At 41.9% G+C, this 25,956-nt stretch overlaps 1 protein-coding gene across 4 annotated transcripts in view; it reads left to right on the forward strand.

Moving 5' to 3' along the window:
- PIP4K2A (phosphatidylinositol-5-phosphate 4-kinase type 2 alpha) overlaps positions 1 to 25,956 on the forward strand; it is a 207,756-nt gene that overhangs the window by 132,836 nt on the left and 48,964 nt on the right. For all 4 annotated transcript variants that reach the window (XM_032775653.2, XM_075062290.1, XM_032775655.2 and 1 more), the window contains one exon: positions 14,621 to 14,773. In XM_032775653.2, the coding sequence (XP_032631544.1) occupies positions 14,621 to 14,773 (153 nt within the window). The remainder of the gene's footprint in view (positions 1 to 14,620; positions 14,774 to 25,956) is intronic.

The following is a 25,956-nucleotide window of genomic DNA, read 5'->3' on the forward strand; positions in this document are numbered from 1 at the left end:
ATTTTTTACTTTTTTTCTTTAAGAGGAACTTAATAAAGTATTTGTACTGTATCCAGAATGTAGCTTAAATGTATATAAAGTGTTGAGATACATAATCTTGAGTCTGTTACAGAAGTAGCAATTATTAAACAATGACATTTACATGAGATGTATAAAAGATTAAAGATTAGAATGAGCTAATTAAATTGACCTTTAAATCGCCTCACTTTCTTTGAGTCTCTGGCTAATCCTAGACCTCTCACTGTGGAGTTACACATCCTCACTGTGAACTTTAAGGTAGTGGGAAGAGAAGGAAGAGCTGCACTGGCAGTTCTATTTAAAAAAAAAAAAAATAAGGTAGCATTTTGCCAGTTATAAATGTAACTTTCTACGGTAGAGTAAACCTCATCTCTCCTATCCTTTTTGTAGGGGGAGGGAATAAGGGTCAGTTTTTCTCCCCCAGAAGAAGAATAACTTTATTCTGAACAAGTTAATCCAAAGAAATATCTAACTCGTGACGTAAAATTGTTCAGTGTAGGCAACAGAACCAAAACTACTTTTTTTTGAGGTGTTGAAGAGTTACTTTCTTCTTTATTATCTGGAATTAGGATAATTAACATTAGTATATTAACCTTATTGGTTAAATTAAGATGTTGCTTCTATTTGACTAACTCTTGTGGCTCCTGCTGTATTTGAAAGCCTTACTAATGTAAAATATAGGAATAGAGAATTAAAGCTGCAAAAGGTAAAATGGGTGCTTCAGAGACCTGTTTGTTGCTGTATTTAATAGGGTTTTCAAAACTATGTGTTATAATGTATCTGTGCTTTTAGGACCCAATTCAAAACTATTTTAAGAAGGCAAAATAATGCCAAAATAGTGTTGCCATACTGGGCAAAATACTGTAAAAGTTGATACTGGCTTCAGTTGATAAAGAATTAAAGGATAAGAATATAATTAATGCCAGTCAACATGGTTTTATGGAAAGTTGATCGTTTCAAACAAACCTAATTTCATTCTTGATGAGATACTTTTATCAACCAAATTTATTAACTCCATAGATGTAATATACTTACTTTTGTAGGACAATTGACAGTATCATATGACATTCTGATTAAAAATTTAGCACTATACAATCAAGTGTATTAAATGGCTTGAGAACTGACAAATCTCAAAGTATTTGTCAATGAGGAATCATCATTGAATGGGAGTGTTCATAGTCAGGTTCTGCAGGGATCGGTATTCGGCCTGATGGTATTCAATATTTTCATTAATGATCTGGAAGAAAATATAAAATCACTACTGATAAAATTTGTGAATGAGACAAAGATTGGCAGAATGATAACTATTGAGGACAAGGCTGTCGTATAGAGTGATTTGGATCACTTAGTAATATTCGCCCATTCTTGCAAAATGTGTTTTAATTCAACCAAATGCAAAAGTAGATATCTAGAAACAAAGAATGCAGGCTGTATATACAGAATGGGAGACGATATCCTGGCAAGCAGTATCTCTGAAAAGGATTTAGGTGTCATAATGGACAAACAACTCAACATTAGCCGCTAGTGTGATGCTGTGACAAAGAGATATTGACTTCCTTGGATATGTAATTAGGGGAGTAGTAAGTAAGAGTATGGAGGTATTTTCAACTCTATATATGGCATTGGTGATACCGAAAGTGGAATACTGCTTATAATTCTGGTATCCAAATTTTAGAGAGGATGTTTGAAAAACATAATGATGCAGAAAAATGATTTGAAGCCTGGAGAAAGTGTCTTAAATTGAGAGTCTTAAAGAGCTCAATCTGGTTAGTTTAAGAAAGAAGATTGAGAGATGACTTAATGATAGCAAAGAGTCCTGTGACACCTTATAGACTAACAGATGTATTGGAACATGAGCTTTCGTGGGTGAATACCCACTTCATCGACATATACTGGCAAGGGGGCAAAGGAGGAAATTGCCCAGGGGCCCAGGCGATTTAAAAGGGCCCAGCTGCCGCCGCCACCACCACCAGTGCAGCAGAGCTAAGGCAGATTTCCTGCCTGTCCTCACTCCACGCTGCAGCCGGAATGGCCCTACAGCCCCTGGGGGAAGCAGGGGGTCTCCACACACTGCACCAGCCCTGCGTGCTGACTCTGCAGCTCCTATTGGCTAGGAACTGCACTGCAGCCAATGGAAGCTGCATGGACGGTGCCTGCAGACCGCGGCGTACGGAGACCCCTTTGGGCCTCCCGCCTAGAAGCCTCTGCCAGAGAAATGAGCCGGTCGCTTTTGGGAGACGCCTGAGATAAGCACTGACCCCTTCCTGTACCCCAGCCTAGAGCCTGCACCCCAACTCCCTCCCTGAACCCGCACCCTCTCCCACACCCAAACTCCCTCCCAGAGCCCACACCCCCTCCTGCACCACAACCCCTTGCCCGAGCGTGGTGAAAATGCGCGAGGGTAGGGAAGGGCAAGCGACAGAGGGAGAAGGGATGGAGTGAGCAGGGGGCAGGGCCTCAGAGAAGGGGTGGAGCAGAGCAAGGCAAGGGTCTTTGGGTTTGCGCAGTTAGATAGTTGAGAACCCTACCAGGCAGGCATGTAGAAATCGTGGCCAGGTCGGAAGAGGGTGCCCAGCAGCTTGCTGGGCACTAGCCAGTGCAGGTGCAACACTGCCCAAATGTCCCATGGACCGCATCCATGCGGGCGTGGTAGCCCATTGACTGTTTTGCCCTGGGGCCTGGAATTGCTGTTGGTGGGTCCCTTCTGGCCTTAAACTCTATGAAAAACTCATTGAAGTCCAAAGAGAGACTCCAGTGGACTTTGAATCAGGCCCCAAATGCAGGACCTGCTGGTAACAGTTTAAAATGGGCTTCAGTCCCAGTGCACCTCCCTGGACCTAGAACTATTCAGGGGAGGTTGCCCACTCCTGGGGGCACTAGGACCAGGGTGTGTGTGCGCACACCTCCAAAAATTTTGGAACTTACATGGCATTTGCTGCAATCACATTGTTCACTCTCCTTATATGCTGTTCCCCTTTCTCATCATGTGTATATTTAGAAAATATTGTCTCATTGTTTCCTTGTACTCCTCTGTCTCTGTAGCCATCTCTTGTCTTATACTTAGATTGTAAGTGCTTTTGGGCAGGGCCTGTCTTTTTGTTCTGTGCTGGGAGGGAGGTGTCTGGGCCAAACCCGGGCAATAACTGGAGCAGAGAGCTGGCCCCAGGCCCACAGGACAGGAGCCGTGGGAGCTGTTTCTGTGGGATGAGTGCAGGGTGTGTTCCATCTCCAGCTCCTCCTTGTGGGTCTTCCTGCCCCTTAAGGGCAGAACCCGATCTGCCTTCCCCCACATCCCAAGATGGTCAGAGTTAATAAAATGAAATAAGAAATTCCCAAAAAATAAGATGAAAAAGTATAAATTATTTCACTGGACTCTAAGCTACAGTAGAGCGGAACGACCTTTCATTTACTAAAGCACTTCCACTGCCTATTGCAGTGCAGGTGAAACAAATATATGTAATATAGTTGTGCAGATAAAGTTAATCTGCATCAAGAACGCTTTAGGGAATGAATTACTAACAAAAATCAGTGCGGCTTTCAACAGGCTATATTTAATACTGTAGAATTAATAAACTCATTCATTTTTCTATCAAGTAGTTCTGTGGTATGAGACACATTGGCTGTGATTGTAGCCTTTAGATGTTGAAGGTCAGATTAATTTCATGACCTTAAATGAAATCTGTTGCCTGTTACTCAGTGCACATGTAGGTGATCTTTTATTGACCTGTGTAGAGGCAATGTGACATTTCAACCAGAGTTCCTCACAAGGAAACTATTCTGTGGACTGTGCGTAAATGAAAAGATTTTATTAGAAGCCTCTTCAAGTATGTCATACTAAATATGTCTTTTTGTTTAAGTAATTACTGTACAGAAGTTCAGCTTATTCTTAAGGTAACCTCCATAAATATTCACATTTACAAAGTAGAAAAGCTGTTCACTCTCCTGAGATCAAACCCAGTATGCACAGGCTTAAAATTTCACAAATTAAAAGTGAACAGGGAATTCAAGCAGAACTATTTCACTCAGAATAATATACATGGAATAAGTTGCTAAGCAAAGCTATTAAGTGGAATAGTATACATGAGGTTGACAGACATTTTAATCATGAGAGAGGGGATTGAAGCACATGGTGATAAAATAGAGAAGGCTGGGATAAACGTAAAGGGGACACGGTTGTGTGACCTTGTGTGATCTTTTCTTGTTCTGTAATGCTCTTTGGAGACTACATAGCAGTATTGCTCTTACTGACAACAGAATCAATAAAATGTCTTATTTGTGGTTAGTATGGCTAATACTTCACTGTTATGTAAACATGCCATGGTGTACAGTAGCTGCATAATAGAAGTGTGCTGTTGGTTCATAGTGAAAGACATGGAAGGGCTATTAAAACATTTAATCTATCCCCTTGCTAGGGCAGAATACAGCTGCTTTATAGGGCCACGCTTAAATACATGTAAAGGATAAATCCTTCACCGCAGTTTATACATTTCTAAAGATTAACTGGTTTGGTTTCTTTCCCTTCTCTTTCTCCAAACAAAAAAAGAAAATAGTCTGAGCAGTTCTGAGAAGGAGTGCACACTGTCTGGCACTTCCATTGCTCATCCCTTGCTATCTGTTCCTTCCCCCCAACTATTCTTTTTTTTTTTTTTTTTTTTTTTTTTTTTTTTTTTTTTTTTTTTTTGTTTTTTTTTTTTGTTAAAGCTACCTTGTGTCTGGGAGCTCCTTTTATCTGTGTTACATTTGAGATTGGGAAGGAAATAAGAAAAGACTGACAATCCATTTATAAAATCCCATGTACAGGAGGAGTTATGCCAGTTAGGGGTGGGCTAGTGCCTATATGTACATGGCTCTGGCAATGATAGCAGCTAGCTCTAGAAAAGCTGAAGAGCCCTATGCTGCTTTCTTTAAGGAGGTCAAATCCAGTTATTTTTATGTATATTGATGCATATTCAGTTTATCTTATTGTCCTGTTTGCTCACTTTGACTCAGTGTTGCCACGAAAGTCTAGGTACAACACTGTTGTTTTACCACTTTCCATCACAGAAAGCAGTGTGATACATTTTATCTCACAGAAAGAGATCTGTGAATTAGGACTGTTTTTAAGCTGACTGCTAAAGAGCAACACCGTTCAGGGAATGTGACAGTATTTTTCAGTTTGCCTGTTAATCGCTGTAACTTATGTCTTTTTGGGTCTATCTATATTAAAATAAGATCGTGCTTTTAAAAATATTTTTAATGTTTTTTTTAAAAATGTTTATCCTAGTCTAGACTTATCTCCTGAGGTTCATATCTCACCTTAAAGAGGAAAAGTCCAAAAAATTGTGCACACACTGTGACATGTGCTGTGCACTGACTGCCACATTATTTTACTGTTGTTTTCATGTCTGGATCTTCTCTTACCAGCTGTCGGTTCATCAGTTACTGTACCAGACCCAGCTACTGTCAGGATCCCCTTGTCCATTCTGTACAATTCCTTAATGAAAATTGGCAAGGACCTGTGTGAAAGTGACACGAAACACAAAAATGCCAATTGCCCCATTTAAACTATTCTTTACTTCCCTTTCCTACCTAACAGTCTCTTCTTTCTGCATCCACAGTACATATGCTGCATATCTTTAGTATAAATTAGAAATGCAGAGGCACAAAAGTTTTTGGTTGATAGTGTCTGTTATTTAAACCAAGAATCAGGCATATGCTAACTACCTCTAGGTGGGAAGGTTTCTTATTTTTAAAACTTGTTTAATTTTTAGCAAAATAACTGTTGTGTTTCCACTCTGTGGCTCCCTAAAACTTTTTTAGTCCAGTATATTTCATTGATGTTTGTGTGCCCTATCTATCATTTACAAATGTTGGCACTTGTGGACCAGTTTGCCTCCCTTTATTTAAAGATGATTGCTCTGATGTCCAGGCAACAGGGCTACATGTTCTAATGAAGGTTAGTTTTGAAAATTTGTAACTGGATGATAAATGTAACTAGTATAGTTGGAAAATGAGAAACTTCATATGCTGTGTGGAAGTATTCCCTCAGTGAATCCTTTGTTTCTGCTTGACAGGAGCAGTGACATTAAGTTGTCTGCAAACATCCACCAGTAGAAAACACAGTACTACCTTGGAACTACCAGAAAGTGGTAGCCTTTTCCAAGCAAATATTGTAATCTGCACAATACAAAGATAGAACTTTCCATAAACTGAAAAACAAATTAATGTACTTGAATGATCTCCTAGTGCAAACACAAAGAAAAATCACAATAAACAACTTGCTAGTAGTAGTAGAACTAAATAATACCCTTCTTCTCAGACTTAAGGGGAATTGTATTCTTCAGTGCCTGCCATTATTTCAAACTACATTTGTGATCAAAACATGTCTTACCTAGAGCATGACTACACTGCAAGCTTAGGCAACCTGTGTTAGGCTGACTTACAGCCACCGCAGTAATTACTGCAAAGGTTCATGTCCATATTGCCCTCCTTCTGTTGATGGTGCACATCCTCACCAGGAATGCTTTCACCAACTTAAGAGGGCTGATGGGGCAGTGGGGAGGCGAGACCTTAGACTCTCAGTTCCATGTGACTCCCAGCTAGGAGCCTGGCTCCGCCCATTTTCCTCGCTCCCCGTACCTTGCTGGGAGCACAGCTGCCCCCCCAGGCTCCTGGCTCTCTGCTGAGATCAGGGCTGCCCACCAGCTCTGAGCTCTCTGCTCCCCAACAGGAGCAGGGCAGCCACCCAGGCTCTTGCCTCCCCACTGGGAGCATGCCAGCCACCCGCCTCTCCAGTCCCTGCTGGGAGTGAGCCAGCTGCTCCCATTCTCAGCAGGGAGCGTGAGCCTCAGTGCCACTGGGCTCCCAGCGAGGAGCCAGGCAGACATAGTCTGGCTGAAAGTGGGCAGCCTGGGCGGCATCCCAGCTGAGAGTGGGGAGCCAGGACCCCGGGTGCGTCGAGCGGGGAGCCTAGGCAGCAGCCCAGCTGGGAGTGGGGAGCTAGGACCCCGGGGGTGTCGAGTGGGGAGCCTGGGCAGCAGCCCACCTGGGAGTGGCCAGTCAGGACCCCAAGGGTAGTCGAGCGGGGAGCCTGGGCAGCAGCCTGGCTGGGAGCAGGGAGCCAGGGACATCGGGCAGTAACCCAGCTGGGAGCAGGGAAGACTTTCTTGTCAATTTCCTGGCTCTGCATGGACATGGACACTGCGTCATCCTAACCACACCAACATAAGCCCTACGCCTCTCATAGAGGTGGAGTAATGTCAGTGTAGTAGGGCACTTACGTCAGCGGGAGCAAGGCTGTAAAGTGTACACTGACATAGTTAGGTCTACATAAGCTGCCTTACGTTGACCTAACAAGTGTAGACCAGGGCTTAGTAACTACAGGATGTGGCTCCCAAAGGGTGGCTATTGCTCCTCACAACTAGCTGTAGCATAGTGTGTCCCATATCTTGAGAGATAATTAATTCCTGGATCTCATCCCCTTCCCTTCACAATTGTGTGGACCGTATCCTCTCCCATTTACAATCACATGGCATACCAGTGGCAACTACAGCAGTTTCTTACATAGTAGTTAATACCAAGAAAGTGTTTAGTGTATTTTTAGCTGTCTTAATGCATTTCAGCAGCTGGAAATAGGGAGACCCAGCACCATTTGTCCCAGGCAACTCTCTAGAGGCCTGCAGACCACCAGTGGTCCTTGAACCCAGTTTGAAAACCAGTGAGCAATAGTTAAATCTCAAGTGAGTTTTTAAAAAACTCCCAAACAAAACATCCTCTCACTTTGTCCATTTTGGGTTGGAGGGTTTTTTCATTCATGTCAAACTTTCCAGTTCATTAGAATGTGAGTTTTGACTGGGGATCAGAGGATGGTTTTCGCCCTTGTTAGCTATGAGCCCTTGCAGAATCCTGTTGAATTGTGCAAAGGAATTAGAATAGTAGCTGGAGTAAAGTGGGTGGGGGGACTGTTCATATTCTGTACATTGAGAAATTTGGCATACATAATTTTTTCCACAATCCAGTGAAGACCTTTTACTTTAAAGGTCCTTTCATCTTCCTCTGGGTTCTTGCTTTATTTAGTGTTCATTTAACCCTGATTAATTGTGGTGAAGACATGGGTTTTAAAAAACAAGAAAGGGAAAGAAAATATGTGGAGATATAATTGTGTAATGCCTTTGGGGCTGGAAAAAAATAAGGGAAATGAGCAAAATCTGCAGTTCACATTTACAGACTCAACTGTTTCCTGAAAAGCAAGGCCCCAGTCTCACAAAGGGACCTACATGGTGCACAAGGGTCTTTCAGCATCAATTCAGTGGCAGGATCAGAGTCTAAGTGAGAAAATGTTTATGGAACTTGTAAGTGTCCTTATTTATTTTCAGCAAACGAAGACCAGCTAAATCTGTGAGTTTCACACAGGATTTCCCTCTCAAGCACTTTGGGGAAAAGAGGCCATCTTAGAAACTAACTTCGGGGGCTGTAATTAATCAACAACAAAAAACCTACTGGTACTTTAATTAGGCTTGAAAATCCCTGTTCAAAATGATATTTTGTGAAAGGTTTTGGCATAAACATGGGCCACAAACCTCTTTTATTACTGATTTCCCCTCCCCCCCCTTTTTTCCACCTGGTACACATAATGTCTCTTTTTTTTTTTAATACAAAAGCACCTACAAAAACAATAGAGTTTCAGGAACACTGGCAAAAAATTTCAGTGATGAAGAGCCTTCTGCGTTTTGTATGTGGGGACAAATTCTGATATCCTTACTCAAATGTTGTAGTAGTACCTTTCTTTGCAAGTAGACCCTTCTTCCTTTAATGTGACTGTGCTGTAATAAGTGCCCCTCAGTGTAGGAAAGTAATCTGAATCTGGCCCTTAATCTCCAAATATTGTGATAGAAAATGATGCTATAGATTACTTAGTAGGAACTGAAAATTTCAGAAATAAGTCTTCATTCATCCACTCTTCCTCTTCCCCGTTTCAGTAGTGGTGGTGTGGACCACACCTCTTTGCAGTTCTTCATAAAAAAAAAATATGAATGTGCAACAACTCATGTCCTGCTCCTCAGTTAACTATTTTCAAGATTTATGCCACATGGCTCACAAGTCCAAGGTTAGAGTTCTTCAGGAGTAATATATTCAGAGAACTGCAGATACTGACAAATAACCTAGTTTTATTTGTATAGTTAACAGAGAAAAAGACACCTTTTTCTTCTGGGAACAGTTGTAATTAATTGCCCAGTAACTCCTGTTGTTGCTAACTGAATTATATCCTAATAATTGAGGATGAGTTCATGTGACTACTGTACATGCAACAATAACCTGTAATTTACTTTTCTAAGAAATAATTTATTATATTAAATATTTAATGTTTGACATTTTTAAGTCCGAACATTTTTCTGGAGGTGGTAATGAAGCTGACTGCTATTGAACTTCTATTATATAATATTTTAAAAGCTACATTTTAACCCATGACAGAAGAGCTATGGAAACAAAACTGATACACTGCAGCGTTTGGGGGAGGAGTGGAGGTGTATTGAGAATTTGTAAGTTCATCAACTTAGTCGAAAATTAATCTTTTAATTATAAAATGAATAGAATGCTGAGCATCAAATGTAGCATTAAGGTGGTTGGTCCAGTGTCTCACAAATATAGACCACAATTGTAAACAAAAAATAACAGCCCAATGGCAGAACGGAGAACATTCCTTTGGTCATCTTTCCAGTGTGGAGCGAGGAACAGGGAGGGAAGTGCAGAGGGTGGAACATCTGAAAGTGGATGAGCCACAGCAATACATAAACTTGCAGGCTTCCATTCTATTTAAAACAGTGACTCAGAACATGATATGCAAAGCCTATCCTGGTTGTTCTTGTCCCTGCCAGCAGGTATATGGGATCTTGGGGAGCAACTACCACACAGGTGGGGTGCCAATTAATTTCTTTATTAAAGGAAAAAGGCAAGTGGAGTATGGAGAATTTTGAATCAAACACTCGAAAAGGGATGGGGTGGTATTAGGGGGTGCGTTTACAATAGACAACGACCCTGCGGATGAGTTGTCTTCAATTTTCTGGGGATACTATATAGCGAGGTAGTTTAAGCTTGTAAGGAAGCTAGTAGGGGAGTACATAGGTGAACGTGGGTTGTCAGACAATGGGATACAGTACAGTCAATAAGCAACTCAACTTTATATAGGAACAATTCTAGATACAGTGTGGATATTGCAACACGTACCAAAAAAGAAATGCACAATAAAAGTAAAATGCTAAAGCTTCTAAATATAATATGAGTGTCTCAACAACTTAAGATGATGAATGGTATTATTAGTGATATGAGAGATGCGGCCTATATCATATGTAACACAATGGTATTGCCATGTCAGGGTAGAGAGCGAGAAGAGTATATCAGCACGTATTTATGCATGGAGTGATGAGAGTGAAATTATGCAATGTAGAGAAATTCAACTCGACTTAATCTTGTGAGGTGTTAAGCAAGAGGTACCATAGAATATGTACACATTATATAGGCGAACGGGGGAGGGAGGAGTGACAATTCGAATATTGAAATGGCAACTAATTGGAGGCAGAGTGCGGGGACTACGGTATGCTAGCCGATAGAATCATTTGAAAGCGAACTGAGCAAGAGTCAATCGCGACCAACGGGCTAGAGGGTGGTTTAAGCACATATTAGAGGGGAGATGTGAGCCGGGGAGAGGAATCAGACCATAAGTTATAGTGACAGAGGGAGGGGAGATGATACACAGCAATATGGGTTTGTATACAGGAGACTGCCACGGGGGGATTGGACTGGGTCAGAGCGATAGAGGAGCAATACAAGCATCAATGAGTTATAATCAGACGGTGTGTTAAAAGCATCTAATAAACATTATAATATCTTAAAACAACATTGCATAATACAACAATATCACAATTCTAAGCAATTAACAGCGAATAACAAGTGTGGTATCTATATCTTAATACGGAGCATATCAGATACTAGCATCACTATAATCTAAGATCTAGGGTCGCAAACCTTACAAGCTTTAACAACATCTTATAGGGAGCACACTCCAAAGCAGTCAGATCACTGGAAAAACATTACTAGAAGCTCGGTGTATATTACTTCCACATACGGTAACTTATTAAAGATCTTAGATCAAGGAGGTGAACAGAGAAGGAACCTGATGGTACGAAGCTCTATTTCGAGAGAGAGAATGAGGCACAATGATACGGGCATTGTAGAGTGACTAGTGTGCTGCTCTAGAGGCAATGGTGGCTTGACAGATACAGTGAGGGACACAGCTTCAACGCATGAAGAGATAGAGCAAGAAGATGCTCAAATCCATTCTATGAGACAGTCAGACTTAAGTGTCGAGTTGGCACAACTCGCGTGAATTTGTTTTTATGCAGCAAAGTGCTGCTGAGTGTCTGCAAGAGTGTTCATAGACACAGACGACAAGGTTTTAAGCTTTTGTGAAGTCTAGTGTTTTTTGGGTGCGCCCATATGAGTCAGCTAGCTAAAATATATACTGAAAATAAATCTAATAGGAGAGTTTTGACTCGGAGGGACATTGCTTAACCTATGCCCCTGCAAAGTGCAAGCCAGCAGAGGTTATACACAGCAGAGACACACGAACACATCACAGAAAGCTCAGTACGGAGCGTCTCGAATAAAGTACAGGAGATCTTCAGGCGGCGAAATTGCGTTTATCGGAGAGGGAGGGCGAGTATTCAAATGGGTAAAAGCTCAAATATAAACACACGAAGCGAGAAAATCCCCAGAACCCCGGCTGATCAGACCAGGCCAAGCAATGCAGCAACCTTACTGACTCTAGTAGTTTAAAAAATGTCTGTTTTAAGAGCACAAACTCAGGCATTTCCCGCAAGTACTTCTTGATAAAGGCTCCCTCTGTCCACAGGGGGTAGGAGAGAGGCAGGGACAAACTGTAGGAATGAGCAACAGAGACATGTCTGGCAGAGTCCTGTGCAGTCAGGTGGAGTCAAAAGCACATGAAGACCTATGACTCATGCAAGATCTTCAAACACAATAGGTCTTGCATCTGCTCTGTGACATTGCCTACCCTACACCATGGGAGCGCCCAGGTTTAAAAGGTGAATAACAGGACTAAACGCCTTTGAAGACAGCGATTGGTCCCGACTTTCTAGCACAAGTGGCCATCCTTTGAGAAGGGGCAATGGCTCTTGGGTAAACAAACTTAAGGGGCCCTCCCTTTTGAGAAAAGGGCAGCGGCCCTGGTAAACAACTTAACAGCCAGGGAGGGGAGGCCACAGGAGAAGAAAAACAAAATGGAGTATGGGGACAGCTGTAAGAAACAAAATGGAATAGGGAGATAGATGTAACAGACAGTTCTGAGGAATCTCCACTTGGGGAAGTGGGTCTTCGAGATCCTTCCCCCTGCAGAGAGGGAATTGGGCCTTTTTTCATTTAGTATTTAGGCCCTGATTCAGGAAAGCCTCCTCAGTTCAGGATCGAATGTAAGTGTGTGTTAAAGGACCATTGAAGTCAATGGGATTTATGCACCTTCTTAAAGTTAAGCATGTGCTCAAGTGCTGTCCTGAATCAGCACCATCATCATTCCCATGCCTCATTACAAATTACATAACCTGGGGCTAACAAATGGCATCTTCACTGAGCACTTTTAACTTGGGAGCCAAATACTGCCTCTGGAGTCATGCAGAATATGCATGGCTCCAAAGTCCAAGGGACTTGTATGCGTTTCTCCTACGAGCAGATTTGGATCCATGCACAATGATGTATAAATCACAGTTTCACTAAAATGTACAGTACATATTCCTCAGTGCTTCAGTAAGATTGGAAAGTTTGTTCCTTTTTGGTGGTTTTTGCAGTAAATTAGAACAAGAAATACCTTTCATTTACATTGCCATTACTGTGTACAGCCTCAACAATAGGTCTGACATAAACAGCCATTATATTTCTACCAGAGGTTGTATTTTGCTGTGTTGAGCCATTGATGTGTTTTCTGGCACACAGTGTATTGTATATTTAATGTAGAAAGAAGCAGAGATAATTGCCCCACTAAAGGGACCTCCATGCCAAATAGAAGATGATTCTTTTAAAATAAACCTTTGTGGTTTTGGCCCCTTGTTCGTGTGGAATGAACGTGATTATGATAACTTTCTGAAAATATTCTCATTCTTGCAGTGTGATCCTACATCTATCTCTGACTCTTTCAACAATGTGCTATATTAAAAGATTAAAGTACATTGTACTGTGTTGCTACTGTAATTATTTTGCCTGTTTTAAGAGTACTACGACAAGATATTTGCTGGGACTATCACCACTTAAGGATTTGCAGTTGAAAGTTGCATAAGTATATTGTATACAAAGTGTTAATATAATTTTCTGTGCAAATAGCTTTTTTCCAGAGAACCAATATATTGTAAGAATTCATCATATATTTAAAGGGAATGGGGGTTGTTTTTGTTTGTAGCAACATTTGTTTGAGTAGAATGGCATTCTGTGCAAAGAGGTAGGGGTTGGATTTCTTTCCATTGTAGCTAATAGTAAGCTAAGTGGGGACTGGACTGCAGGCTTTATTAACCCAAAAGTGGTACAGCCTCTGAATACATTCCAAGAACTCATACCTAACTTGATTTAGTCTTTTTGGAGTAAAGTCTAATTTTGTGGAGATTTAAATAGGGTTTAGGAGTGGTATTCCATGTTCTTGTTACATGTTGTAATTTCATTATCACTTATTATTTATTTTATTTATGTAAGTTTTAAAAATTGTTACGTACTGTGTCTGGTATAGTCTAACCACTATAAACATTTATATCTAAAGTTATTTTCAGCCAATGGTACACTGTATTTGTTTAATTTTTATTGTATCATTTTCATTTTGCCAGTCCTAAAGGTAAAAGTAATGCTGATCTGACTACTCATTGGTTTTCCCTAAAATGCAAGAGAATTCTTTACCCTGTTGTAGTTTGAGGTCACGCAAGCATCAGTCTAATAACACTTGCTAATCCTGTCGCACTTTGTATCTTCAAAGCATTATACAAAATTAACTAATCCTCTGAACTCCCCTTTGAGGAAGGAAGGGAGGTACCCTCATTTTACAGAAGAGGAAACAAGAGACTGCATGTAACTTGCCCAAGGCCACACACTGAATCAGTGGTAGAGTTGGGATTAGAACCAAGGAATTCTAACTCTCATCTCATGCTTTGTGTGCTAGATTACACTGTCTCAGGCATTAATTAATATTAATATTAATATGACAGTGCTTCAACTGATTCATTTTGTATGTGTATTTATTCTGGTGTACTATTGTATTTCAACTGTTTTATTCCCTATTTAATTTTCTTCCAAAAGCTAATTGTTTTTAAAATAAAGAGTACGAGATCAATGTAAATTTACTTCAGAAATATCATTTAAACATTGGTGGACACTGATGTTTTTCTCTTTGCAAAATATTTTGTGAAGTAAATGACCATTCAGCCAAGCTAGCAGCCGATTGGCATTTTGGTAGAATTGAGCAAGGTGCAAATGTTAGGTAAGAGAATAGAAAACGAATTTGAATGTACTGCATGCATTTCAACTACACTGTGTATTTTTGTCTGACATGTTTTCCCTTTTTTAATTAATGTGGCAGAATTCCTTGACAAGAAGTGCTCCACTTGCTAATGATTCTCAAGCACGAAGTGGTGCCCGTTTTCACACCTCATATGACAAAAGATATATCATCAAAACTATAACAAGTGAAGATGTAGCAGAAATGCACAACATTCTGAAGAAATATCATCAGGTAATGTTTTAGTTACTATCAGGAAATGAGAAGTATTAAATTTAATTTGGAAAAATGTAACTGAAATTCTCAGATTAAGGAAAAGTTTTAAGTGTGTGCTGTTTTGGCTGTCGTGATGCTGCATTATTAATGTATTGTCAGTTAATTTCAGATTGTTTTTCTTTGATATGTCAAAAGATCTTGGTAAGTGATTGTGAAAATAGAATCAGTCCAGATCATTTAGTTCATCTCCCTTTTGTGTGTCACGCTTACAGTCTCATTGACTAAATACTGCTTATATATTTTAGTAATACTGATTACAAGTGATGAATGTTGCATTTATATATAAAATGAAAATAAAGTGTGTGTGTGTTTTGTGCATATGGAGAATACATGGTGCTGGGTTTGTATTTGAGGTAACCACGCTACTCGTGTGGCAAAGCCATGAGGGAATAATATAAGTCATCTCAGATGAGTGCTGATAAAAACCATTATACCATGCCAAGATGTATTCTGTATATGCAACGTACTTAGCAGGGAAAATACTTAACAAATCTTTCAGAGAGTTTAAAGAAAATTGATACTATTTTTCATATCCCCACACCTGTTCAATCAAACTCTCTACTGCAGGGGTCGGCACCTTTCGGAAGTGGTGGGCCGAGTCTACATTTATTCACTCTAATTTAAGGTTTCGTGTGCCAGTCATACATTTTAACGTTTTTAGAAGGTCTCTTTCTATAAGTCTATGTATATATAATTAAACTATTGTTGTATGTAAACTAAATAAGGTTTTTAAAATGTTTAAGAAGCTTCATTTAAAATTAAATTAAAATGCAGAGCCCCCCTGACCCGTGTCCAGAACCCAGGCAGTGTGAGTGCCACTGAAAATCAGCTCGCGTGCCATAGGTTGCCTACCCCTGCTCTACTGCATAAGCCTTTGTGGGTGTGGGCAGGAGGGGTGGAAATTATAACTACATCTTAAAAATCTCTAAAAGTTTCCTAAAAAGCATATTCTTTCTCCTTCCTTCCAGCATTTCTTCACCCTCACTAAGTCTTGATGGTTTGGAGTGGTGTGAAGGGATTGGAGTGGTAGGCATGGGATCTGGCTTTCTGTGTGGACAGTGTGGGGGATTAGGCTTAAACTTGAGTCTGAGCCTTGGTTTACTGTGCAGTGTAGACATACCCTAAGTGCCTTCAGCCTGTTTGCTGAATGCTGTGTTGCCAGCTCTTGTGATGTCATTATGCATCTTGCGATATTGGTGTTTTTTCTTAAAGCCCCAGCTCCATGAGTAATTCTCAGTACAGGAGTATCTCAACTTCCATTTAAAAAGATAAAAAGCAAGCAACCATCTAGCAGCCCATATAGTTCAGGAAAACTGCTTATAAATTTTAACTCTAGAGGCTCAAAACCCAGAAGGCAAATAAAAATCTCATGATTTTTAAGACAGTTTCATTATTATTGAGGAGTCCTGGATTTTGAATACTTGGGATTGACTGTCCCATCAAACCTTCTTGTGAGGAGCTTTTTGGCATCAGCTTCCAGCTTACTCTGCCTGGTGCTCCAGTGCATGAACTCCCATTTGAGTTCAGAATGTCTTCAGGGCCTAAAAAGCTGCAGATGCTTAAAAGCCAGAGATTTAATATCCTCACAGTTATACATTTTCCTTGGGCTCTGCAGCAGCATACGAAGACCATCTTTGGATCACACTCCTGCAGTAACTGGGCTTTCTTTGCCCAAGACAGACAGCTAACGCTAGTCAGAAAAATTCTGACAAAACATTTTTTCATCGAAATTTGCCAATTTGTCAAAATTCAAACACTTCATGGAGTTTGTTTCAGTTTTGCCAAAGGTTCAGTGGAAACCTGCCTGTTTTTCTGCCACTAAGAGGACTGCTGGGGAACCCTGGCTTCCTGGATCCACAGCAGCCAAGGGCATAGAAGTCCTGAGAGCCTTGACTCGTAGCTCCCAGACATCCTGTTGCCCCAGGATTTCTAGGGTCTATGGTTACAAGGCAGCCTGCCAGGTAGACTGCCCCAGAGCTGGGGCTCCTTTCCCTTTCACAGAGAATTCAGAAATTTTTGGTTTCTATTCTGAATCAGAACGAATCCACATTTCAAAATATCAAAATCTTCTGCAAAACAGAACTACCTTTCTCTGTCCAGCTCTACAGACAATCCAAAAAGAGTCAGAAAAAGGACATTGCGTAATAATTATATTACTTTTACTTCAGATTTCTGTGTTTGAAAGATAAATCCCCAATGAGCAGAGCTGCTGCTTAGGCAGCTGTGAGGCAGTTGGAGGAGGGCAGGGGAAAGCAGCTTTGTTGAAGCAGCTCAGGGGGTGGGGTGCTGAAAGAAAGGATGGGGAGCCTACCATTTTTGCTCTGTTCACACCACTGTTCAATGCTTCAAACTTCCATCAGGAGATTGCCCCTGTGGTTTTTTGGACTCTTCCTATGACCAGGGCTGCCCAGAGAATTCAGGGGACCTGGGTTCTTCCCACCACCAAATTGCCGCCAAGGACCCAGCACTTTGGCGGTAGGGGTTCCGGGGTGGAAGGATCCCCCGCCGCCAAAGACCCGGAGCGAAAGAAGCTCCGGGGGCCCGGGCCCCGTGAGAGTTTTCCGGGGCCCTTGAAGCAAGTAAAAGACCCCGCTCCAGGGCCCCTGAAAAACTCTCATGGGGGCCCCTGCGGGGCCCAGGGCTGGGGGCAAATTGCCCCACTTGTCCCTCCCCTCTGGGCAGCTCTGCCTATGACTGCCTTAGCATTTTAACTTTTGACCTGTGAGTAATGTTACCTCCCCAGGTCAGGCATCTCCAGCCTTTATTTCTCCTGTTTTCCTCTTGCTCATGGTGCTTTGGTTTCAATGATGTGGTTCATTCTCCTGTCACTCCCAAAAAACAATGGCTTGGAAATGTAAATATGCTTTTGTAACCCTCGTCTGCTTGGTGTGGTGCTGTCCCCCTCTAGTGGCACCTAGACCATCTAGAGATTAATGAGTCATCTACAACCTTAGCTAAGAGCCCTATGGCTTTTAGCTCTTGCATTAGAGGTTCATACACTAAACTTCAGAAGTCCCAGGTTCGATCCTGATGACTGGGGTCTGTCAGTGTTACACTATGAGAATAGGCGTGTGTTACGAACTGGAAATTCCTGAAATTGATGTAGAAGAGCCTTATATAGTATCAGTGAAGTGAGACAGAGCGAGCAGAGTATTACATAGGAAAGGAAAGAGAGACCAGGGAGCAGGAATAGAAAGAGGAAGGATGAGGCAGCAGAGGAGATACAGAATAAGAGGCACGGACAGAAGGCGGCAAACAATGATGTTGAGCAACAGGATAAAGGTGTTGTGATCTCCCTTTCTTCATTCATAACCTCCTTAAAACTTCTGCAAGGTATGTCAGTGACAATCAAATATAGGTCACTTACAAAGAAAACAAAAACCTTTTATCACTTCACAATTGACCCTGTAAACACTGGTTTATGGGCCGCCTTTTCAAACGTTTGTAGATGTGCATAGCTGTATGCACAAATGCAGGAGTATTGTGTGTGCGCACTTCTGGATCTGGCACACAATGCAGACCTAGAAAGTTACTGGATGTTAGGCCTGATATGTATTTCAACTCACTTGCTATATTGATTGATGCTGCAAGAAGACAGCATTTTCCTCTATTTCTTTAATACCAAGCATGTTCATGGTGCTTATTAAGTAATACCAGTGATAGTGTGTGAAATTACGATAACCTCATTAATCCTGAAGCTCAGAATAAAAGCTGTGAGCAACTGCGGTGGTATGCAGGTAACTTTGTGTCAGGGAGGGAGCAAATGAAGAAAATGCAAAGCTTTGTCTTTTTTTTTTTTTTTTCCCCCCCGCCCCCAACTTCTAGGAATAGGGATGGAGAGGAATGCTTAAACTCCTTTCTCAATAGGAAGAAAAGAGAACAGTTTCTGCTTTGCAGCATCTGAGGAAAACCGGAAAAGAGTGATGCTCCTTCCTTCCAGCAGCCAAATGGGTGTGGAGGAGAGGCTGAAGGAAAGAATGAAGCTCCCCCTCACTCTTAACAGCTGGGGCAGGGAAAGTGGAGGAAAGAGAACAAGGCTTATGCTCAGTCCCACCAACCTTTGGTATGTGGGAGAGGAGGCTTCAGATTGATCACATCTGTAAGCCAAGGCCATATGAACATCTGAGTCCTTTAGTAGATTCCAAGGCCAGCATTCTGAGAAATACTAAGTACCCCATTTCCAAGCATTTGGGAGTGCTGCTCACTTGGGTACCCTCATCAAACCCCACTCAAAGACCCTCGTTGCTGCTTTTAGCTGGTAGATTTACTCCTCTGACTAGCAAATATCTGATTTTCAGCCTCTGCCTCTTACTTATTACTCATCATCATCCTACTGGTCTTCGCTTGAAATCACACTGTAAGTTTATGTAACATCTGAAAAACCTGTTCCTTCTGATATTCTGTTTCTTAGAGAAACATAAACTTACAAAAAAATAGAATGCAGGAGAAGTCAGACCAAATGAACAGTTCTACATGTTGTTTCAGTCAAAATGTTCATACTTGTGAAAATCTTCCTTCAACCACAGCACAGGCAAACTAGGAAGGCTGTCACATGTTTCAAGATCTGACATCGCAAACCACTCAAACATTACTTTCATGATGTCATCGCAATCTGTTGGTTTGTGTATTACTTCACAGTTACCTGGCTATATTATCCTTGTTTGTTTCTCTCCTTCAGTATAAATACAATAGAAGATGGATGTATTTTTATTTTGCTGGAGATATACACTGTCATTTTAGTAAAAGATGATACTGTAAAAGCTTCTTAGAGTTTGACAAATTAGCTGTTAAAATTATTCTCTAATTGTAACTTGTGATTTTTTTAGTTTATAAAGCATCCAATCTTTGTATCGTTGTTTTGATCTCAAAGGCATTTGATCTGTAAATCAATGCAGCAAACTGAAAGTGTTACCCAGTTTATTTGTCCAGGCAATTAATGGTAATCCTTATTATCTGTGAAGATGATACAAATTTTGAGATGGTTGAACTAGTTAAAATTCAGATTACCTTTCAGAATAAAAAATCACTCCTTCAAGAGTTTGACTGAAAGATGTCTCTCTAACATGAATGAAAAATCCTTGATGGTGTTTAGTTAATGCTTGTATGGCATTTTTAAAATGTCAGGCTCTAAGTTAATACCTACAGTAATAGTAATTAGTAAGATGTCTGCACCAGGGATACATAGGTGGACTTTATACTAATTAAAGAGAACCAAATATCGTAAGAATGGGAAGCATGTACTCTACATACTTGACAGTGATTGTAGCCTGCTTGTTCAGGTACTCACTTGTAGGTGGGAGGGGCAAAGTTCAAGTCTCTGCTCCAATGAATTACTTATTATTAATGTGTTATTAATATTGTTGACACATCAGTAACTTGATTCACATGTTTGGAAAAGTGGGACTGGCATAATCTTTGGATATAGCATTAAGAATTAGATGTAAAAATACTTTCTGCTTCTAACATGCTTTTTACTGGAGAATTTTAATGCACTTAATAAATGTTATCTAAACTTCATAAACACTGAGAGCCAGAGGAACAGAGCAATTTCAGTGTATGATATTTTTCCTTAGGTGTTTTTGACAACCTGCTGTTAAAAGAACAAAGTTATTATGATAATGCTGAAAGAAAAGTTAAATCCAAATAATTAAAATAAATCTTGTTGCAATGGCATTTGTATTGGAGGAGTTATATTAGTGCACATATACTATATGAAACTGCCACTGAAAAAAACAGAATCAGAAAGTCATTAGAAGTACTGTGTCTGGTCTTGATCTGCTTTTTAGTAATTTGTCAATGGGAAAATCAGCATTCATATAGTGTGTCATGACCACTAATCCCTAACCAGTCAGTCTTCTACGCAATGCAAGTTGGTGGATATTTCCAATACGTAGAAGGTAAAACTAGGTTTTCACTTCAGATTAATATCCTTTTGTGTTTCCAGGGCTCACAGCTGTCTCTCTGGATAGTGTATTTCTATCACAATATTGAGTAACATTTTTCAAAACCTGTCATGTTAGACTTTTCCCCATTTACAAGCTTATTACTGCTATTTTACTTAATACTTTCCATGAAGTAGCAGGAAATAGATGAAAAGATCAAATTTAATTAGATTCTAATATTAGAAACTAGTTATATACCAGTATCCACAATTAAAAGGTTACATTGAACTAATCTTGAAAGAATTACATGAAAAATTACTATAAAAACCAGAGGGGTCACTATAAAAAAAAACAGAGGGATGACTGAAGCTTTAATCTGACTTACTAAAGCCTCTAGTCAACTCATCTGATGAGCCTGGGACTTTGCTTTCATTCCTATTTAAAAAACAAACCAAAAAAAAAACAGTAGCCCAGTGGTGAGAGCACTGACCTGGGACATGGGAGAGTTAATGCCCTTGCTCCAAGAAATGTTTGTTTATACAACAGGAGAAACTGAGAGAGACTCACCTCAGAATACCTAATAGCCTGGCCTGAAAAATTCCCAGTCTCACTGATTATCTTTTGTGGAAGGCCTGATCCAGTAGAAACCCATCTAATTTTAAGAATCCTGCCAGGACATAGGTGCATGCTAGGGCTCCAAAAAGCTCAGCAGCATATGGACTTTAAGGCAGTTTTGCATATACCCACTGGCAGAAATTTAGGAGCCATGGGGATTTAGGCACCTGCAGGGTTGGGTGACAGCTGAATAGGGAGTTTTGAAACTCTCAGTGGTGTCTAAGTGTTGGACTTTGCCACCTAAAGTGGCAGTTAGTAAGTGCATATTGCCAACATTTAAAATTCTGTCTTGTATCAGGAGAATGGAGAATAAGAGCATTTATGCAAATATACTAGGAAGCTTTTAATGCATCAGGGTCTGGGTGGAAAGTTAGTGCACAGCATGCTGGAGTTCTGTAGATGTACAGTCCATCTTGCTGCACAGTAACTGTTTGTCTAGACAAACCCTTAGTCTGAAGTTTAAAAAAAATGTAAAGGAAAACATTTATATTGACATTAGGTTTTAACTTAAGTTTAAAGAGTCATTTTAACAATAAGGTTTTTATTTTTCAGTGAGGATAAACTATTTTAGAGGGTACATTTAGCAAGACATGTATGTCAAATTTTCTAGCTTGTCATAATTTTAAATGTTTGAGAAGCTTCTGAAAATTCCACCTCCTAATTATAGCAGCATTTTTGCAATATTGTACTACAAAAGAAAAAGGTTCCTTAATATAGTGCATTGTGTAAATGCAGTCTCCTGTTTTAAACCTCCTTGGCATGGGATTTTTGAAAACCAAGACGTACTTGTGGAAAATGTAGCGAGGTGATGATTTTCAGTAGAAGTCACTCTTTCATGACTAAGCACATTAAAGCTGAAGTCTTGTGATGGCTACAGTTCATCCATTTTCAAAAGAGGCAGTGTAGGTTCCAGCATGCTCATTTATCACTACGGTATAATTCTACAAAAAGGCAATTTGATCTGTTAATATTAAAAGTGAAAAAAATACCAAGTGAATAGGGAAAAGACAAAATGTGTGTTTACTTATGGTGCAGCAAAATCTCCAGCATTTCAAAAAATATGAGATGCTACAGAAGCCATGAGGTGTTAAGCCTCATCTATTCTAGAAAAGTTGAAGCATATTTATTTTTAAATTGATTTAGTTCGTCTAGTTAGAGAGTTGCACCAGTTTACTAGATAATTTTTTAAATCATTTTAGTTAAAACTGTGTAATTTTTCTAGTATAGAAAAGACCTTAGAGCTTGCAGGAAAATGCAAACCCTCAGTCAAAATGTGCATAACAATTCTGTGGAAAAATGAGTTTGGAATATGTAAGTGTTCAGAGTGGGAGGGGGCAATGTGAAGTACCAGCTGATATTCAGAGGGAAACAATACCCTGACAAGAAGTGAAGAATTTGAGCAGCAGTGACAACTGTAAAACTCTTGTGATTCTTTAGCTATTGTCATACTGCTCTCAAGATCAAACTTGCCTAGTTTTTTTAACCTTTTCTCATAGGGCAGGTTTTCTAAACCTTGTATCATTTTTGTTGCTGTCCTTTGTGGAGTCTGGAGTCTCTCCAGTTTGTCCACATCTTAAAGTGTGGTGCCCAAAACTGGACCTAGTACTCCAGCTGAGGTGTCACCTGTGCCAAGTACCCGGGACAACTACTTCCTGTGTCTTGCAGACAATGCTTTTGTTAATACACCCTAGAATGATATTAGTCTTTTTTGCAACATGAACTCATATTTAATTTGTGAGCCACTAATTCCCATATCCTTTCCAGCAGTACTACCATCTAGCCAGTTATTCCCCATTTTGTACGTGTGCATTTAATATTTTTTCTTCGAGTGCTTGCTAATATCAGTTCCATTCTAGATGTGTGTGCACCCATGTGCACAGTTGTCAGAGATTTTTGCCTTAGCAGTATCTGTAGGGTCACCTGTGGCGCCCCCTTGAGTGTCGTGCTTATGCACTGGTATATTAGGCACTGCTGACCCTACGCTTGCTTAGTTCCTTTTTACTGCCCGTGGCAGTTTGTCAGAGCACCTCATCTAGCATTGCAAGAACGTTAGTGGTTCTTTACAGCCCATCGTATATATATTTTTGTATATACTTTGTAGGTATTTAGTTAGTTATTAAGTTAAGTCAGTGGTCCCCAACGTGCCTGTGGGCGCCATGGCACCCACCACGGCATCTATGTGTGCCCGCGTACTAGCTGGCGGACAAGCATCCGCTGAAAAGTGATGCAATCAAGAAGTGTCGCCACCGAAGTGCTGCTGAAAAGCTGTGTCACCACGAGGCGTCACCACCGAAATGCCGCTGATTTTCGGCAGCGTTTCGGTGGCAACTCCCCTTGATGTTGCTGCTTCTCGGTGGCATTTCGGCAGATACTTGTCCGCCAGCCACAGTCCTCGGTGGCTCGTCATCCGGTGCCCGCCACCTAGAAAAGGTTGGGGACCACGGAGTTAAGTGTTAGATTAGTTTGGTAGTTCAGAGTCCCATCTGGCACTTCGCCCTGGAGCACAGCATGCCCCGCTCTCTCAGCTTCACACCAGGCTCGTCATGCAACAGGCCAGTGCCTATACGTGACCCCAATGACAGCTGTTTGAAGTTCGTGGAGGAATCCCATAGAAAGGACAAGTGCAGAAACTGCAAAAACTTTCGTACTAGAACCCAGAAGGAGCAGGAATATCCCCTTGATGGTCCTCCTCATTGAGGCTATGCTTCATCCTGCACTGAAACCCTCCAGCTCAGACCCCACGCTCCGCCCAGCACCATTCCCCCTCATTGGTACCTAAGAAGCATCAAAGGAAGAGGAGCCTTCCAGCACCAGAGGGGAAAGGGGCTTTAGGCAAAGGATGTATGTCAGGCTATGTGTCTCAATGGTGCTTCACGGGGGTATCGCTGCGTCTGGACTCTCCGCCCAACCAGGGATCCACCTCCAACTCCTGGGAGTGGCAGGGGACCCTGGCTTCTCCTAGAGCCCTCGTTGCCCAAAGCAACCCCAGCAGCTAAGGAACAAGCAGACTGAATGGCACCTCAGTCACCATGGCAGGCACCAGACTCAGGTAAGGGCAAGCTGGTCATGGGTCCGCCCCATAGGGCAGTGGAGCACCCTCGGTTCCTGGACCACAGGCAGAGATCACCATCTCTGCAGCCTAGGACCCTGCCACTGCACCCTCAGTCTCTGGTCAAAAGGCCCAGTTCCCCGATGGCACGCTCTGTCTACGAGGGATGGCCACCAGATTCGAGCCACTGGTCCCTGTACCCCCGGTACTAGGGAGCTTCACACCAAAGATCACCACGGAGCAGGTCACCTTCTCCGAGACGGTCTCCCAGACGTCAGTCCCCACCGAGGCGGAATTGCTCCCCATCACGGCACCAGTCTCCACCTCCCTGATACCGCTCATTGGGCAGGCACCACTCCTTGCCCTCGTCTCACCAATTGCCAACCAAAGTCAATCTGCAAACTGAGGCCTTGATGGCCCTGTCCTGGTCGCCGGAAGGGCAGTGGTCTGAGTTGGACTGGGAGTTCAGTCCCTTGCCAAGGAGGGGTGATTCACTGCCAGCCAGCTAGACCGGTGTGGCATCTGCAACGGCGGAATGGTAGCAGGGACAGTGGCCCACTCAGTGGCCATGCTGGAACCCATGGGATGTGCCTGTAATGCCGGTCCTATATTCCCACCAGTCCTCCCTGGCCATCTCAGACAAGCCACCTCCAGCACTGCTGACACCAGAGTCAGAACACGACACCAAATCCAACGCCAGGCAGAGCAACAGGCTTCAACACCTAAGGAGCAGTCCCCAGAGAAGGAAGGGGAACCCTCCCCTCAACCCTCCGGCGGTGCAATCATTGTCATCTCCAGATGAAACAGTGGCAGGTCCCTCCCAAATGGGCAGTTCCCCCAACGACTTCAAGGAGTACCAGGCCTTCCTTAAAGGTGGCTTCCAATTTGAAGTTAAAAATTGAGGAGTTCACAGAAGAGTCTGATGACCTCTTTAATGTTATATCTTCCTCCACCCCAGCCCAGGTCACACTGCCCATCCACCCAGGGGTCCTTAAGATTGCCAAGTGCTGTGATAGAACCCCACTTCCATTCCACCTACTTTTAAGAAGGCAGAAAAGAAGTACTACATCCCTGCAAAAGGGGTTGAATATTTGTACAGTCCACTGCAATGCATAGTGTTAATTGGAGCAGTCCTTGACTCTACTCAGGCCAGAGCCTTCCTCCCTGAGGCTCGGTTCCAAGCCATGGTGGCCCTCAGCTCCTGCATGCAAATCCACCCTCTCACCACTGTTCACACGTGCCTGTGATTTTTGGGCCATATGGCGGCCTGCACTTACATGGTCCAACATGCACAGCTCAGTCTCAGGCCCCTGCAGGCATGGCTGGCCTTGGTCTATGTCCCCAATAGACACAGCATGGACCAGGCGGTCAGGGTCCCGGACCAAGTACTGTTGTCACTCACCTGGTGGCAGAATCCTGCATTGGTGTTGGAGAGAGTTCCCTTCACGGCTCTGTCCCTATTAGTGACCCTGGTCTCCGATACCTCGGACCTTGGATGGGGAGACCTCAGCACACACAGTCATTGCTGGAGTCATGATCACGGCACCAGGTAGGATTCTGTGGCCTACTTTGTGCAGGAGGTCAGACTAGATGAT

Source organism: Chelonoidis abingdonii, chromosome 2 (genome assembly GCF_003597395.2).
Source record: "Chelonoidis abingdonii isolate Lonesome George chromosome 2, CheloAbing_2.0, whole genome shotgun sequence".
NCBI classification, from domain to species: Eukaryota; Metazoa; Chordata; order Testudines; family Testudinidae; genus Chelonoidis; species Chelonoidis abingdonii.